Source organism: Podarcis cretensis, assembly GCF_951804945.1.
Source record: "Podarcis cretensis genome assembly, chromosome: 6".
Taxonomy (NCBI): domain Eukaryota; kingdom Metazoa; phylum Chordata; class Lepidosauria; order Squamata; family Lacertidae; genus Podarcis; species Podarcis cretensis.
Window position 1 is genome coordinate 45,458,884 of NC_137175.1, and position 15,339 is coordinate 45,474,222.

The 15,339-nt window shown below is 41.0% G+C and overlaps 1 protein-coding gene across 6 annotated transcripts in view; it reads right to left on the bottom strand.

Annotated features, from left to right (window-relative positions):
* The window catches only part of FOXP4 (forkhead box P4), a 153,521-nt gene that overhangs the window by 73,370 nt on the left and 64,812 nt on the right, over positions 1-15,339 (bottom strand). For all 6 annotated transcript variants that reach the window (XM_079980874.1, XM_079980873.1, XM_079980875.1 and 3 more), the window contains one exon: positions 12,361-12,450. In XM_079980874.1, coding sequence (XP_079837000.1) covers positions 12,361-12,450 — 90 coding nt within the window. The remainder of the gene's footprint in view (positions 1-12,360; positions 12,451-15,339) is intronic.

Sequence of the window (15,339 nt, forward strand, 5' to 3'; positions counted from 1 at the left end):
TGTCTTCAGATTTCCTCCACAATCTTCCTTCAGAAATGGACAGTCTTCAGGAAAACGGCAAAAGAGAATCCAATGTTGCTTTCTAATCACCAGATTTTTTTCAATAGGCATGATCTTGTTGCAAAATTAGTTTCTGATACAGAATCAAGAAGATCTCTGAAATCCAAAACCATTCCAACTATAGACCTTCTGAAAAGTATTTAGTCCATATGGTTGGAAATAAAACGTGGCCCAGCATAGAGCAAATGCAGCATAGTGGTTAGAGTGCCAGACTAACACTGCATTGATCCAAGTTCAAATTCCCAGTCATGTGACTTACTTGGTGACATTTAGGCCAATCACGTTCTCTTAGTTTAATCTATTTAACAGCACTGTTGTGAGGATAATATGGGGCAGGGAGAGTGGGGAGAAGAGAGAGGAAAATCCTTGCAAGACACCCCAATCTCTTTGGAGGAAAGGCAGGATTGAAATGTAATACAGTGGTACCTCGGGTTACATACGCTTCAGGTTACAGACTCTGCTAACCCAGAAATAGTACCTTGGGTTAAGAACTTTGCTTCAGGATGAGAACAGAAATCGTGCTCCAGCGGCGCGGTGGCAGCGGAAGGCCCCATTAGCTAAAGTGGTGCTTCAGGTTAAGAACAGTTTCGGGTTAAGAACGGACCTCCCGAACGAATTAAGTACGTAACCAGAGGTACCACTGTACAGTGGAACCTCATGTTATGGATGGGATCCGTTCAGGAGGCCTGTCCGTAACATGGAACTGATGCAAACCGAAGCACCACGTCTGCGCACGGGCAATTTAGCGCTTCTGTGTGAGTGGCGTAACCCGGAAGTAACCCGTTCTGGTACTTCCGGGTTGCCACGGGACGCAACAAGGAAACACGTAAGCTGAAGCAGACGCAACATGAGGTATGACTGTAAGTAAGAAAATATATAAGCAAACAAATAAAAAGTGGCAGCATAGTTACAGGGCTACAGCACTCAAAATGAAATCCTAACACAGAAGAAACTGGGGGGGGGGGGGGGGGAGAGCAGCTGAGGAAACCACCACTTAAATAATCAATACTGGCAATTTCACACCTATGTATTATGCTGCAGGAAGCTTACTAGGAACCTGGGGCCAATTTAGCATTTCACTGCAAACATACAGCACAATATTATTACCGTACTATTATTCAAACAATTAATTACCTGCCCTTCACCCTAAGGTCCCTGGGCAGGTACAAGGATTATAACCCAACATTATTATTAAAACACAATTATTACACAATATTAAATAGAGTTTAAAAAAAAATAAAATTATAGAAAGAAGGTGGGTCCAAAAATACACATCTCAAGTGTCAAAAGCCAGGGTAAACAGTATTCAGCCTTTGCTGAAGGTGCCAAAAGCACTTCTGTGGGGAGCCCCACAACTTAGGGGCTGCCACAGAGGATGCCCTCTCCCAGACTGCCACCGTCCAATATCTGAGGGCGCTGAACATTCAAAAGGGCCCCCTCTGGCACCAACTATATATGGTAGGTGATGTAAGAAGGAAGTGGCTGACCTGGTATCACACAGTGAGCTTCACGAATGACTATTTTGTCACCTAAATAAAGTAGAAATAATGGCTGATAAAGGCACCATTAGATCACCTAGGTTAAATCAGAATACGTATTGTGGTAAGACTCGAGGTAGCTAAAATCTAATTGTTTCATGTCAGCGGGAGTAACACTATCTTCAAAACGCCTCTTCAGATCCACACTAATTTTGAATCTTTGTATATAACCTTTTGAAAGCCCAGCTGAAAAGTGACATTCACTTACAAATACAGAGACTGCTGCTACCAGGGCTGATCAAGAATGAATGGTCATTCAATAACTTGAATGGCCAAGTTATTAAACCTATCATTACCTCCACACAAAGTTTCTAACGACAAGCAGCAGTTTACCTTCTTGAAATCAAATCCCGTAAGTGTTCCTCTCCTGGACAGAATGTGATATTAAAAAAGAATTTAATTACAAAAAAGGAATCAAAGGAATTTTGTTTTAAGTCATCTGATGTCACACATGCTTGGATCTAGAACTAAGAATCGCAGATTACTTCACAATGGAACCAAGAATCAATAAGATGGTGGCAACTTTTAAACTGTTACCCTGAATTACAGCCAAAGTGATTAGGCTTAGTTCTAGCACTTCATCAGGAAAACTGGAATTTCTCTTTAAACATTTCAAATATTGATACAGTGGTACCTCTGCTTACGTACTTAATTCATTCCGGAGGTCCGTTCTTAACCTGAAACTGTTCTTAACCTGAAGAACCACTTTAGCTTATGGGGCCTCCCGCTGCTGCCGCGCCGCCGGAGCACGATTTCTGTTCTCATCCTGAAGCAAAGTTCTTAACCCAAGGTATTATTTCTGGGTTAGCGGAGTCTGTAACCTGAAGCATATGTAACCTGAAGCTTATGTAACCCGAGGTACCACTGTATCTTTATACTAGGGTGGAATTTTCAGGAGTGACTATTGATCTGAACCTATGACTGTAGTTACCCAATTGGAAATAGCACACACACACACACACACACACAGAGAGAGAGAGAGAGAGAGAGAGAGAGAGAGAGAGAATATATGAATGGGAAAACCATCAAGAAAGCAGTTAGGACACAGCTGAAAGTAATGCCATATAGAAGAAAGGCTCATGACTTCACTTAACTGAGAAGTTGCCATCACTAAAATGATTTGTATTTGGCTTCAGAATTTTAAAATAATCAAGGGAATTGCAATGACAGCTCTTAAATAGTCATACATCCAACATGCAATACATTTCATGGATTATGATTACTTTGATGCCTATTTAGGGTATGTTTGATTACTGTTTTATAATAAATACATGATTTTTATTGTAATGTATTGTTTTTTCAGATTTTATATTATGCTCTATGTCCTTAACATTTTTTAAGTCACTTGCAGACTTTCTCATGTGGCAAATATTATTTTATTCAGTTTATAGAATAACAACAACAACAATTCAGAAACCTCGCTACCAAAAAGTGTGGTCATAAATCAGCAGGCTTTGCATGGCCGCAAATCACCTGTGAGAAAAATGCCTTAACATCCATGTTTGTTCCAAATGACACAGAAACAACCAAACAACAATAAGGTATATTGTCTGAAATCACATCTCAGCAGCACACCTGAAAATGAATACAAGATGATCTGCCAGGTGAAGTTGAATGGAAGAAATGCTGCTGGTCCAGAGTTTGGACAAGATGATCCTTAGGTTCCTTGAAGCTCTACAGTTCCATGCACACTTTTATTTTTGATTGATCTCTTCTAGCAAAACATTTATGCGCAAATTCAGAATGTTGCATGGTCAATGGAACTTTACATTTTTAAAAGAGTTTGCACTTCACAGATTATTCATGCACATCTGAGAGAATGTTCCTTAAACATTCTACACCAATGGCATCATACACCATATCTCATATTACTTCTGATATATCTGCCAACTTTTGGAGAGGTTGTGGGGGGAAAGAGATTTTTTTCCCCTTCTCTGGCGGGAATGCCCACAGGTGTTTTTTTTAAAAAATCGGTGTAGTGATTAGGGTGTCAGACTAGGACCTAGGAGACCAGGGTTCAAATCCCTACTAGGCCATGATGAAGCTCACTGGGTGACCTTGGGCCAGTCAATGCCTCTCAGCCTAATCTACCTCACAGGTTTCTTGGGGGGGGGGGGATTAAATGAGGAAGAGAAAAGCTCCTTGCAAAAAGAAAAAAAGGTGGTATATAAATGAATAATAATAATAATAATAATAATAATAATAATAATAATACCTGGAATTTAGTTATTGCAGAAAAAAATAACACATTATGGGTCTGTAAGGGGCAGGAAGATCCTGGCCGTTTCTATTTAGTATGGCGGGATTTTATTTCATATAGTTTAGTTTCCGGTTTACAGGTATCTCTCCCCACACTGCCAAGAGAAATAGGATTGTAGTGGTTTTAAATTGGGTGTTTTTATTTAACATGTTTAGGTTTTGTATGCCCTGTTTTTAGTTGGCTATAGTATTGGATGTTTTTGTTATTGTTTACGTCTCTCTGTGGCTTCATAATAATTTGAAAACTAATGATTTTTTTTTTTTTAACAGACCATTCAGGCACATTTATCCATACAGCTAGAATTTTGGGGGAGTAATTTCTGCACTTCTGGTCCACGCAGTCCCCAAAACGCAGAGTAGCCTGAGTCTGTACTAGCTTCCCTCTAGTCTTCACAGTTGATAAGAGACCAGTCTGGGCCATGAAGACCGTTAAGCTTAGCGAGTCTTTCTAAAATGCACACACTTTGTAAGACAGAGCCCAGCCACAAGAATAAAAAGCTGTCATCTGGATGTGGCTCCAAAGACAGACTGATGAGTTAGGGTCCAGTAGGGGACAGAGGCCCCTGAAGTCAGGTGGCAGGCAGCCAGCTTAGTTCTGTTTATTAAAATTGCATTACAATACCAAATTAGGGCACAGAAAAACACCTTTTAAAAGGCGGTAAAAGTAAGTGAATTTGTTTGACTTAGCTTGCAGTCTTGATGTGGGCAAAATGTTGATTATTTGACATAACGCCATTCATTAAGATCAACAGTCAAAACAAAGTTTTGGCATTCCTTAATATTCACAATGTGTATACTATGGTATAAGTGAAGGGCTAAAAAGCAGACTATAGGAGACAACTTAGTCTTTCAACCACTACCTGCCCACAGAAGAGTCATAAGTGAGGGAGGGAAAGGGGGAGAGAGAGAGAGAGAGAGAGAGAGAGAAAGGGGGAAGGAGGAGAGGGAGGGAGAGATTTGAGAGCATTTTTACAGCCGGTTCTGGAACAATTTCCCTAGTGCTATCCTTCCCTCTCACTCCCAGCTACTGAGGAGGAAATCTATCAGTTCACTGCCAGTCCAGGATATGGTTACACTTTCACTCCAAACTTGGAAATTGCTGCTTTCCTTTCTGTACCTAGCTGTGCAATTTGTTTAGTTTCAGTTCCTTATACCCTCCTTGTAAAGCAAACAAACAGAAAATCCTTTCAGCTCAGTTCAGAGGCTACTAGACTGAGGGAAGCGCTCTGCTTTCTTTCTTTATGTGGGTAGGGAGAAAGGTTGGGAGGCAGCCACTGCAGCCCTGGCAAGCGAGTGGGAAAAAAGTGAAGTATGTGGTTTTTGCTTCCCCTAAAGGCAGGGAAGCATTCCTGCTCCACTTAAACTTTGCCATAGCGGGGCTCGTGTGGAAGTACAAATTCAGATTACTTTGACACATATTTTACAATCACCTCGGTGTACCCCATCACCAGGCCCAGACCTTGGCCCAGGAATCTTGCTATATACATTCTTCATTCTCACCCATATTCTCTACATCTGCCCCCCACCCCCATCCTGCCTGGAGAAACTCTCCTGGTCAATCTCATCCACACCATTCCACTGTTAGATAAACTTCCTTTCAAAGTGAGTCTGCTTAATCCTATATCTCCCCTCATTCAGATCCTCCTCCAGTTGTAATGCGGGGCATGAGGAGGGGAGAGAGGTTGCTGAGTTATGAGCTATTCCTGACTCATGTCTACAACTTTCACAAGTTCTTTTGCAACACAAAAGGTGGGGAGGGAGACAGGACGTCAGGCTCTGTTAACTCTGAGAAAGCCAGCAGGACAGACAGAGGGGAGGCTGGGAAAGGGTGGGCTAGGAAGGGGGAGAGAAAGGAGATTGAAAAACAAAGTGTGAGAGAGAAAACAGACCATGAATGAGTGAGGGTGAAAGGGAAGATAAACAGGCAATGACAGAATGAGACTAGTTTAGAGAGACACAGCTACACAACACATACACACACTTCATATTTACCAGGAAAAGAAACAGCAGGGGGAGAAAAACAATAAGAGAAAAATTCCAAAAGATGGGCATGTATGTGTGTGTGTGTTTGTTTGCACACATGTGTGCACGCACGCACACACACACAAATATATATAAACACATAGACTAAAAAAAAAGAGGAGACACTCACAGATTACAGGAATCTGACTTCACCCTTAACTGCCTTTGTTCTTTCAAGATATTTTCCATTCAGTGACTGCATTTCCTTCCTGAAAAAGCTATTGGAAAAAGCTGGCTGTTGGCTTGAAAGAAGCCCTGATGAATTATTGCTGTTAATATCAGCAGTGATTTTGCCTTCTTCACTTTCAGTTAAACTCATTAATGGAGATGGCGGCCCGTCTGGTACCTTCACAGAAGGGCTACTCCTTTCAGGGCAGGTGTTATAGAGGCCCGAGGGAAAGAGGAGGAGGTGGTGGTTTAGAAGAGAAGGAAAAATGTTTCAGGCCAGGTCTGGATTCCATCATATCCCACAAACTCCCTTAAGAGATGGCATTTTTATAGTGCATTTTCAAGACTGGAAAAGACCCATTAGGGCATAAAGACAGTCTCCCTGCCAATATAGGATTTTCCCCTATAGCCATCTGCCTTTTCTAAATTTACTGCATTTAAAGTAATGGTCTTCCATAGCCACTGTTCCAATATAGGAGGTGCTTGGGCCTAATCCAAAGTTTGTTGAAAAAACAACAAAGTCAGTGGAAAACTCCCAGCAGGGCTCCATTTAAAACTTCTTGGAATAAAATAAAGTCACCTAACATATTGCCAGGAACTTACAGGCACTCCTGATGGAGAGAGATCAGAATATATAAGCAAAGCTATTTTGTGGAATGGATACTGAGAAGCTTAGATCTGTTGGTTCCAATGTTATTTTTCACTGATCAGGTTTGGAAAATTGGGGTGGGAGGTGGAGAAGAGTCCAAAAGACCCTAACCTTCATTGCACTGTAATGGTTTGAGATGCCGAAACTGACACATTAAACTGGTAAAATTCCCCAAAATGGCTTTAGTTTTGCTAATCCTAGTCCCATCTGGCTGTTCTGAAGATTAACATCTTCAAAAATATTTTAGGACATGAACAGGGGTGCTGGACATCAGATGAAGTCTTATTGCCTTCAGTGCCAACAATGGTACCTTGAAGGTAAGTGAGCCTATACCAATTCGATTTGATAGGTTTAGAAATAGGCAGCCAAGTGAAAAAATAAATGCAACAGACCTGGATGAGGAGAAGACAGCTTATACACTCAAGATCAAACTGCAGGTATGTGGTTCCAAACTAAATAGAATAAGTGAGAGGGGAACACAACAAGCAATATAATCCCCTTGCTTTATTCCAGACATATTTCAACAGAAAGAAAATGAGAACAAACAGTGCTGAGACCACTGCATAGATTTGGCTCCCTGGGGTGTCCGGAAAAGCAGAAGGCAGCCTCCCCCATCTCCATACTCTCATCCACTGGGTTTCCTCCATTTCCAGCAGACTGTGAAGGCAGTGCAGTTTGGTATAGGCGGGACCTTCAGCTCCAGGAGAGCACATACTAATTACTTTCCTTTGTTAATTAAACCCACGTGGCTCTAATAAGGTAACCTGCTGTTCGCTGATAAATTTAATTAGCCTGAAGGGAGAGCCCCTCCACACAGCTATTTAAAATTGTCACTTTCCATTCACTTGGGCTTCCCCCCCTTCTCTTGCTGTTCCTCCTTTAGACCTGAATTTATGCTCATTTTGCAAGCCCTTTCATGTCCCAAACCTGCTGCCCTCAATGGCATGTACATGTTCAATGACCTCCATCTTGGCAACATCTCTAGGGACATTCAAAGCTGAAAGCAGGACACTTTTATAGCTTTGCATCTGAAGAGCAGGCTTTGTGCTTCGGGTGTAACTTATTCGGAGTGTAACTAGGTGTTACAAGAAGCACAGAACTGCTGCCTCTCCACGTCTCTCTCAGCCTCTTCGTCATAGTGTCTACATTAACACAATGTGTGATGTGATGTCATCATGCTATGCATTGCCCTTGTGTCATATCATTGGCTGTCATTTATCGGAGAGGGGCAGAGCACAACGTGACAACATAATGTCAAGCATGATAGGAAATGTTTTGAAGAAGAGTGGAAGAGAGACACAGAGCAACAAAAGATCTTTGAGTGCATCCAGCATCTTTCTGAATCACACAGAATGAACAATAATCTGCAGCTCATGTTTTGAGCATTATATTGTGAGGGGGCAGGGCTTGCAAAGATATATATTTGGTGGTCAATGTTCCACTTCTGAGAAGGTTTCATTGATCAAAAGCCATGTATTCTTCTAAGGCTACCCTGCCCACCTTGTAGTTTTCAACATTTCTACAAATGACCAAGGACTACACAGCGTCATTTTCCATTATCCCAGACTAGGTATTCAGGCAAAAGGGTCAGATTCCCACACCCCAACCACCATCTGTGTGTCTGGCTCCTACAGCCCCATTACTAGGCTACCACATCAATTTTTTAATCTATTAACTGGAAGCACTTCACGATTAATTATGTTGCCACGGACTCAGCTATGCTGACTCAAGCCCTCACCTGTTTCCTTTCACTGAAAGGCTTAGGCCTTACTTGGTCAAATATTAAAGTCCACATGGCTGCAAAATCAGCTTTTTGCCATCCAGTGGAATGTCTCTTTTTAACACGTCTTATTTTAATGACTCTAACAAGGTTCGGCCAACATGCTTCCCTCTCTTCCTCATTGTGCTTCACAACCGAATCTCTTTTAAAATTACTTCACTCATGAAGACACCATCTGAACCCTAGGTAACTTGCCAGCTCTCTTGGCTATCCTACACCATCCTCGTTGCTCTTACACCAACTTGACATCTCAGCAAGGTGGCTGTTATGTGTGGACCCCGTTTAAGAACACAACTTAAAACATAAGGTAGCTTCTGACTTGCATATCTTCCAATGGCTAGTTTCGCCTGTGTATTCTTCTACTCTGCAGATGGAAGGTAGCAGGTAGTTGTAGCATTCCTCAGATCTCTGTCATGCTCTGGCCATCTACACTGGACAGGGTTTGTCTGTTTGTTGTTGGTTTTTTTTGGGGGGAAACATCTAGTTCTCTCTTTGCGTGGTATGGAGGCCCTTCCAAATGGATATCCCATATCAGCTCACTGTCTCTCTCACTGGATTGTCAAGACAATTTCACACTGCCATGAGATGCAGAACGTTAATTGTCCAGATCTGTTTTTTGCACACTCCACTAGCTTCGTGATGACTCTACAGCTGTCAAGAGGCATAGCCATCACTAAGATCTACAAGGCAGCAACCTGGTCCACAGGTTTGACTTTTGCTAAGCAGTACAAACTGGACATGAAGAAGCCTTCACGATTCCTGCCCTGAATGAGATCTCACAGCATTGCTGCCCATTTCCTCTTTACAATGAAAGAACAAAATATTCTCCCCTATGAGGGGTTGCACAGAATATATGAGTAAGAAACAGATAATTGCTCACCTGTTATTTTTAAAAATAGGTATCATGTGCAGTCACACATCTCACCCTCCATCCAAACACTATGAAAATATCCAGAGGATCATGACTATTTTTACTTGTCTTATAGGACCTCTCTGCAATGGTTAGGGGATGGGACTGAGCAGAAAGTAGTGATTGTACCTGCTTACTTCATTTATGATCAGTTCTTGAGGATGGGCAAGGGAGCCATTACTCCTGGTCTTCCTGAGCTTTCTATAAAATAATGCCTGTGGTATTGTGCTAGCACACTCTCATTTATGGGGCTACACAGAATCCAAGAATGCACTGATTATGGTGAGTGTATGACCTTTCATCTGGGGGACACATGCCCCCAAATTCACTGACCAGTATGAAATCAGCTAATTACAGAGTGAATGGCAGTTGTGTCAGAACTGGATAAGTTATGACATCAGTGGTCTATTTAAAAAATCATTTAGCTTCTCACTCTCCAACTGAAATCACGAAGAAATAGTTAAGATGAAATAGTCTAGGATGGAATTATAACAGATAGGATCATCTAACTCAGAATTGTCAGGTCATTATTAGCTCCAGTCATGGTCTTAAGTAGAACTCTCTCTTGCTATCCAAGATCATTTAGCTGAAGATGGCAGGGACTGAGCGCAGGAACTTATGCATGCAAAGTATATGCTCTGATGTGGAGACTTCACTAACATGGTCACAGGGATATGCTTTAGCTAAATAGGAATCAATAGGGGAAGGGACATAAACCTAGAGTGAGATCAAATAAAATGGTGGACAGATATGATGGTCCAAAAGGATGAAGACAGCAAGGAAGTGGGTGGGCAAGCAAAGACAGGGTTGATTAACCCATTTGGCTATGTCTTTATTTTCTATTTAGATTGATAAGATATACATAGTAAAAAATAACTAAACAGATCTTGTTTATAAAACATTAAAAAGTCGTAACATATTTAAATAAAAAGAAGAAATAAATTAAGAAAAGAGTATGAGAGAAATCAAGCATAAAGTAACAAGTGATCAGTATATATTGCTCAGCAGCCTGGTTAATTATGAGGCAAACCAGTTATTACAATTAAACAAATGAAAATAAAGCATGAATATTTTGTGAATTTAAAATTATAAACTCAATTGTTCTGTGAGTTTACTGGGAGCATAGCCCTCCTTGCTTCTTTTATAAATAAGAAAGTTAGTAGTAAGAGGTTGATTCCCTTTTCATGCCACTACAGAATATACAGTGGTGCCCCGCAAGACAAATGCCTCGCAAGACGGAAAACTCGCTAGACGAAAGAGTTTTCCGTTTTGGAGGTGCTTCGCAAAACGAATTTCCTATGGGCTTGCTTCGCAAGACGAAAATGTCTTGCGAGTTCCTGCGGGGTTTTTTCCCTTTCCCCCCCCCCTTTTTCTAAGCCGCTTATCCGCTAAGCCGCTAAGCGCCGCTAAGCCGCTAATAGCGCTAAGCCGCTAAGCCGTCAATGGGCTTGCTTCGCAAGACAAGAAAACCGCTAGACGAAGAGAATCGCGGAACGGATTCTTTTCGTCTTGCGAGGCACCACTGTATAGGGGTTTAGGAGATTTCCAATTAGCAGCCATCATTTGCCTCACTGTTGTCAAAAGGAAAGCAGTTAATTCCAGACTTTCTTTAACTATTCCCTTTATAGCAACTTTATAGTAAGATTTCCATAAACATTGCCACCATTTATGGCATCTCACTGACATGGCAACATCTCAAATGTGAAGTGTCCCAAATAAACAAATCCACAGGAGCAATACGCAGTGGCCAATTTCCTTCTGAGCCTAATCAACTAGTGGTTCAAAGATGAGCCTAGATCATGTTTTGGCATGCTACCATTCTGTTACTAAAGTGGGTTGAACAGTAGGAGAAAAACTGCACTCTGTGCCGGTGACAAGTGCTACAGATTGCCAGTCTATCATGAAACAGTGCAACCTCACCTGAAAATGGAGTACATGTGGCTGTGTGAATCCAGTCCTTAAAGAAAAAGTCTCAAAGCCCAACAGTGCCATATCACATGCTAATGCAGAATATTGGCAGGCGTTTAGTCCTCAGCAAGCTCTTCTACACCTTATTGTTTAACATTCTTTGTAGAACCTGGGAATCCTGCCATAGGTTCTTGCTACCCCAGAGCACTAAGGCATCCAGCAACTCTTTTCTCAGTATGCTCTCCTCCAGCCTCAAAACCTAAAAAAAGCAGTAACACATCTGCTTCCACATATCAACATCCAACTCACTGCTCTGAGCCACTTTAAATATTATATCCATAATGGGAATCAAACACACAGGTGTCTTAACCAAGCTCTGCCCAAATGGCTCTATCAGTCAAAAGTATGTATGTATGTATGTATGTATGTATGTATGTATGTATGTATTTACTGTCCTTCATCATAAGATCTCAGGGCAGTTCACAGAAGTAAATCTACAAGAATACAGATGCTACTCTCACTTCAAGTTCATAGAATCATAGAATACAATCCAGATGTTTCTGCCTTCCTCCAATATTAACTCTCAATGAATTAAATAATTTCAGTGCAATTCTCCAGACGTACTCAACAAGTACAAAATTCTATTAATGGTATTTAAGCCATATGACCTTGGATGACATCTTTAAATAGTTGCTTGGCTTGCTTTGGCAATGTAAAATTTAGTATGGGTGCCACAATTAAAAAATATATATACACCAAGAATGTATTCAGGAGTGACAACCTCATCAATCAACTGACATGGAAGGTGGCCTACTAGGTAAATACCAGCTTGGAACATGGAACAAAAATTAAATTATCATCTGTGTAATGGAAACAACCATAGTGCAATACCTCCAAAGACCACAGTAACATTAGGTATATAAGGAATACTAATATATCTTAATACTATAGTATTTAAGAACCAAAAGTTTGTGATTCAGAGGATCAGCAGTGAGTTTTTTAAAATCACATCAGGAAGCATAGCTTTTCAGAGGCACTTTTTGCCAGAAAGCTCTTATCCTCTCACCTGGACTGCTGGCTGCTTATTTTCATTGCTGCTGGGAGAAGTCAGCCCTGTTGCCTGTTGCAGAAGGAACTGCCGTGCCACCTGAAGAGCCTGGAGGGAAAGATATATAGTACAGGATGAAGATTTAAAAAGTGGAGTCTCTTTTTATATTCTTTCCAATGCAAACTTGCCATCAAATTTGAAAAATAACTACTCACATACTCAAGACAGCAGATCAAATATTACTTGCCAAAGTAGTTTGTATTAAGCATGCAACACTGGAAGAGAAAGACCACAAATAGCAGGACCTCCATAAAGCCAGACATTTCTCTTCCACCATTGTGAAGGTTCACATTACTAGAAAGATCTGAGACCAAAGAATGATCCAGGATGCTGGAAGACTAAGCTAAAACAGAAATAGTCCTCACCAGCTATCAGCATGGGAGACTACTGGAGCTCCAACATAAGAGCCATATTAATAAGGAAATAACATTTAAGAAGATAGATCCAGGGGGATGAAATTTATTTTCTTGATCTGATTTTCTCTGTGTCCATATCCCACTCCAATCTCATAGCAACACAGAGATAGTGCAGCGTCAAGTAGCTGCATATTGTTTTTAGGATGGAGAGGATGGGATCAATAGACTTTTGGCAACAGTCAAAAGGAATAGGCTTCCATTGACCTAACTCAATTTAGATTTACCCCACTCCACCTTGGTCTTTCAAGTCTCAAATACAAGCATAGATTATGTCTGTACACAGATTGGTCTAGATGGGCCAATATACCTTCAAGAATGACTTTCTGGATACAGATTGTTAAAAATCCTGCCAGATTCAAATATTCTAGGCAGCTGGGAATAAAATTTGTATAACAAATTAAGTAGTCACTACATATAGAACTATGGGTATTTTTTACTTACTTGTTCTATCAAGATACCACGTTTCAGCCAAGACTCCCAACACATAATCCAAAATTTAAAACTACTAAAAAAAAAAAACCACTACAAAAAGAAACCAGTTGTACATAATGTAGAACAGAATTCTCTCAGGCAGACTAATGGTTCATTCAGGAGCTGCTGGAATGGGCTCTCTAGCCTGTGCTTCCTCACTTTTGTCTTCCTTCAAGACACACAGGACTTTAAGTATCTCCAGTGAAGATGGGGAAAGGGCTTCTCACCCTTCTTCAGGCCACTGATATGTCTCTTCAGGAGCTGATGGCATTCCTGTGCGTGATCACAGGCAATGGCTAGCCTGGTAAGCTCAACAACAAACCATGACTGGCAAGCAGAGGGTGGAGAGTTGGGGAAGTGGAGAATAGAAATGTGTGCATGAAGGCATGGGACTTTAAAAAAGAACACACAGGCATGGGAGGGAAGTCCACTCTAATATGTCAGATCACAGCAGCCATACCGCAGAGGGAAAAAGTCTATGCTTGCAAAGAGCAGAGGAGAGGGGTTTCATTCAGGAGCCAAGAGCAGACTGCAAGCAGAGAATAACCCCTAACACAAACAATCCTGTGGTACCAAAAGCGGCTGCTCCCAAAGCCCTACTTCCTCATACGTTTCTTATTTTTGCTTTGAGAAGAATTATTTTTTAAAAAAATTGGTACATTTCTGAACAACAAAGTCATTGTAGCCCTGCCTGCAAGACAGGTTTTTATTACAGCATAGAGACAGGAGGGGGGAGCACGGAGGTAGAGGTCGACGGGTCATAGCCCAGCTTGGCGGTGCTGCAAACAGCATGTGGGTTCCACTGAGCTGTCAACACCGCAGCCGTAAATCAAGACTCTGGCTTCCAAAGGGCGGCTGTGCTCTCCCCAGTCAGCAGAGGCACTTGCAGGGTGTGTCCCAGAGAAAGAACCGCTTGTTAATTTTCCACATTTCCAGCTATAAAGAACAAAGTTACTTTCCGTCAGGCATTTAAACCTTACATACTGTACCGTACTCTCTCTGTTTGGAGGAGCAGCTGATTTTCAACACATGGATCAAATTAGTGTGTGCACACTTACCCGTATGCAATATAATTGCATACACCATGGCATGTAAATACAAGACAGAGACTGTATTGTTGTAGCTACGAATGAGATTGATGGGCACAACCTAGTTTTGCAGTGTAGATAGATATGCATGTGTGCTACGTGCAAAGCATATGGACACACAGTGTAAACAAGAGTATCTACACACATGTCTCTCATGCATACACCATATCTGAGAACACAGCAGGGATGTTTGCAAGTAATTTTATTTCTACGACAGTATTCAGCACAATTATAAGGAAGAACATACTCATCACACAGCTATGAAAAACACATGAGCAATTTTAAAAATGCATTTTAATATTTTAAAGTTTCAATATGATCTGTGTTGCATACTGCATGTATATCAGATTTACCATGCATGTAAACTTTAAAGGTTAGCATCACTATTGGTTTGGAAGCTCACCATATGTGCGTCTTTAAGGGAGACATCCAATTTTTTTCCAAGTGACTTTACATTAAGATACCACACAGATGTCCAAATGATACCAGGTGTTTTATTACACTTTCACTAAATGCTAAAAGAAGTGCAAGATTGCAAACACAGTCTTTAGAAGCGGCTTACTGGCTAAAAAGCAACAAAGTTACAGACACTTCCTCAGGCACACAAACAGTGCTAAAAGTCTCTTATAGCAACTTCTCCACCCACCCACCCACAATATCAACAAACCTAATACAATTGTCAGTCATATAAAACTCAAAAACATGCTCCTAAATACATACTTTACAGGACAAACAAGCACTGAAACTGCATTGTGTTCATTTGAGAAGACATGCAGCAACAATGGAAAATGCCACAGACTAAATAATTTTTAGACTTGGTGTTTTCAATAAAGTTCACTGGTCTACATGTCAACACATGAAAAGTAAGATATCAACAGTCCATTTCTGTATAAATAGTTCTATAAATCTAAGGTGGTGTGTGTTGCCTTCTTCGGAAATGAAAGCGATGTTTCCTTGCATTT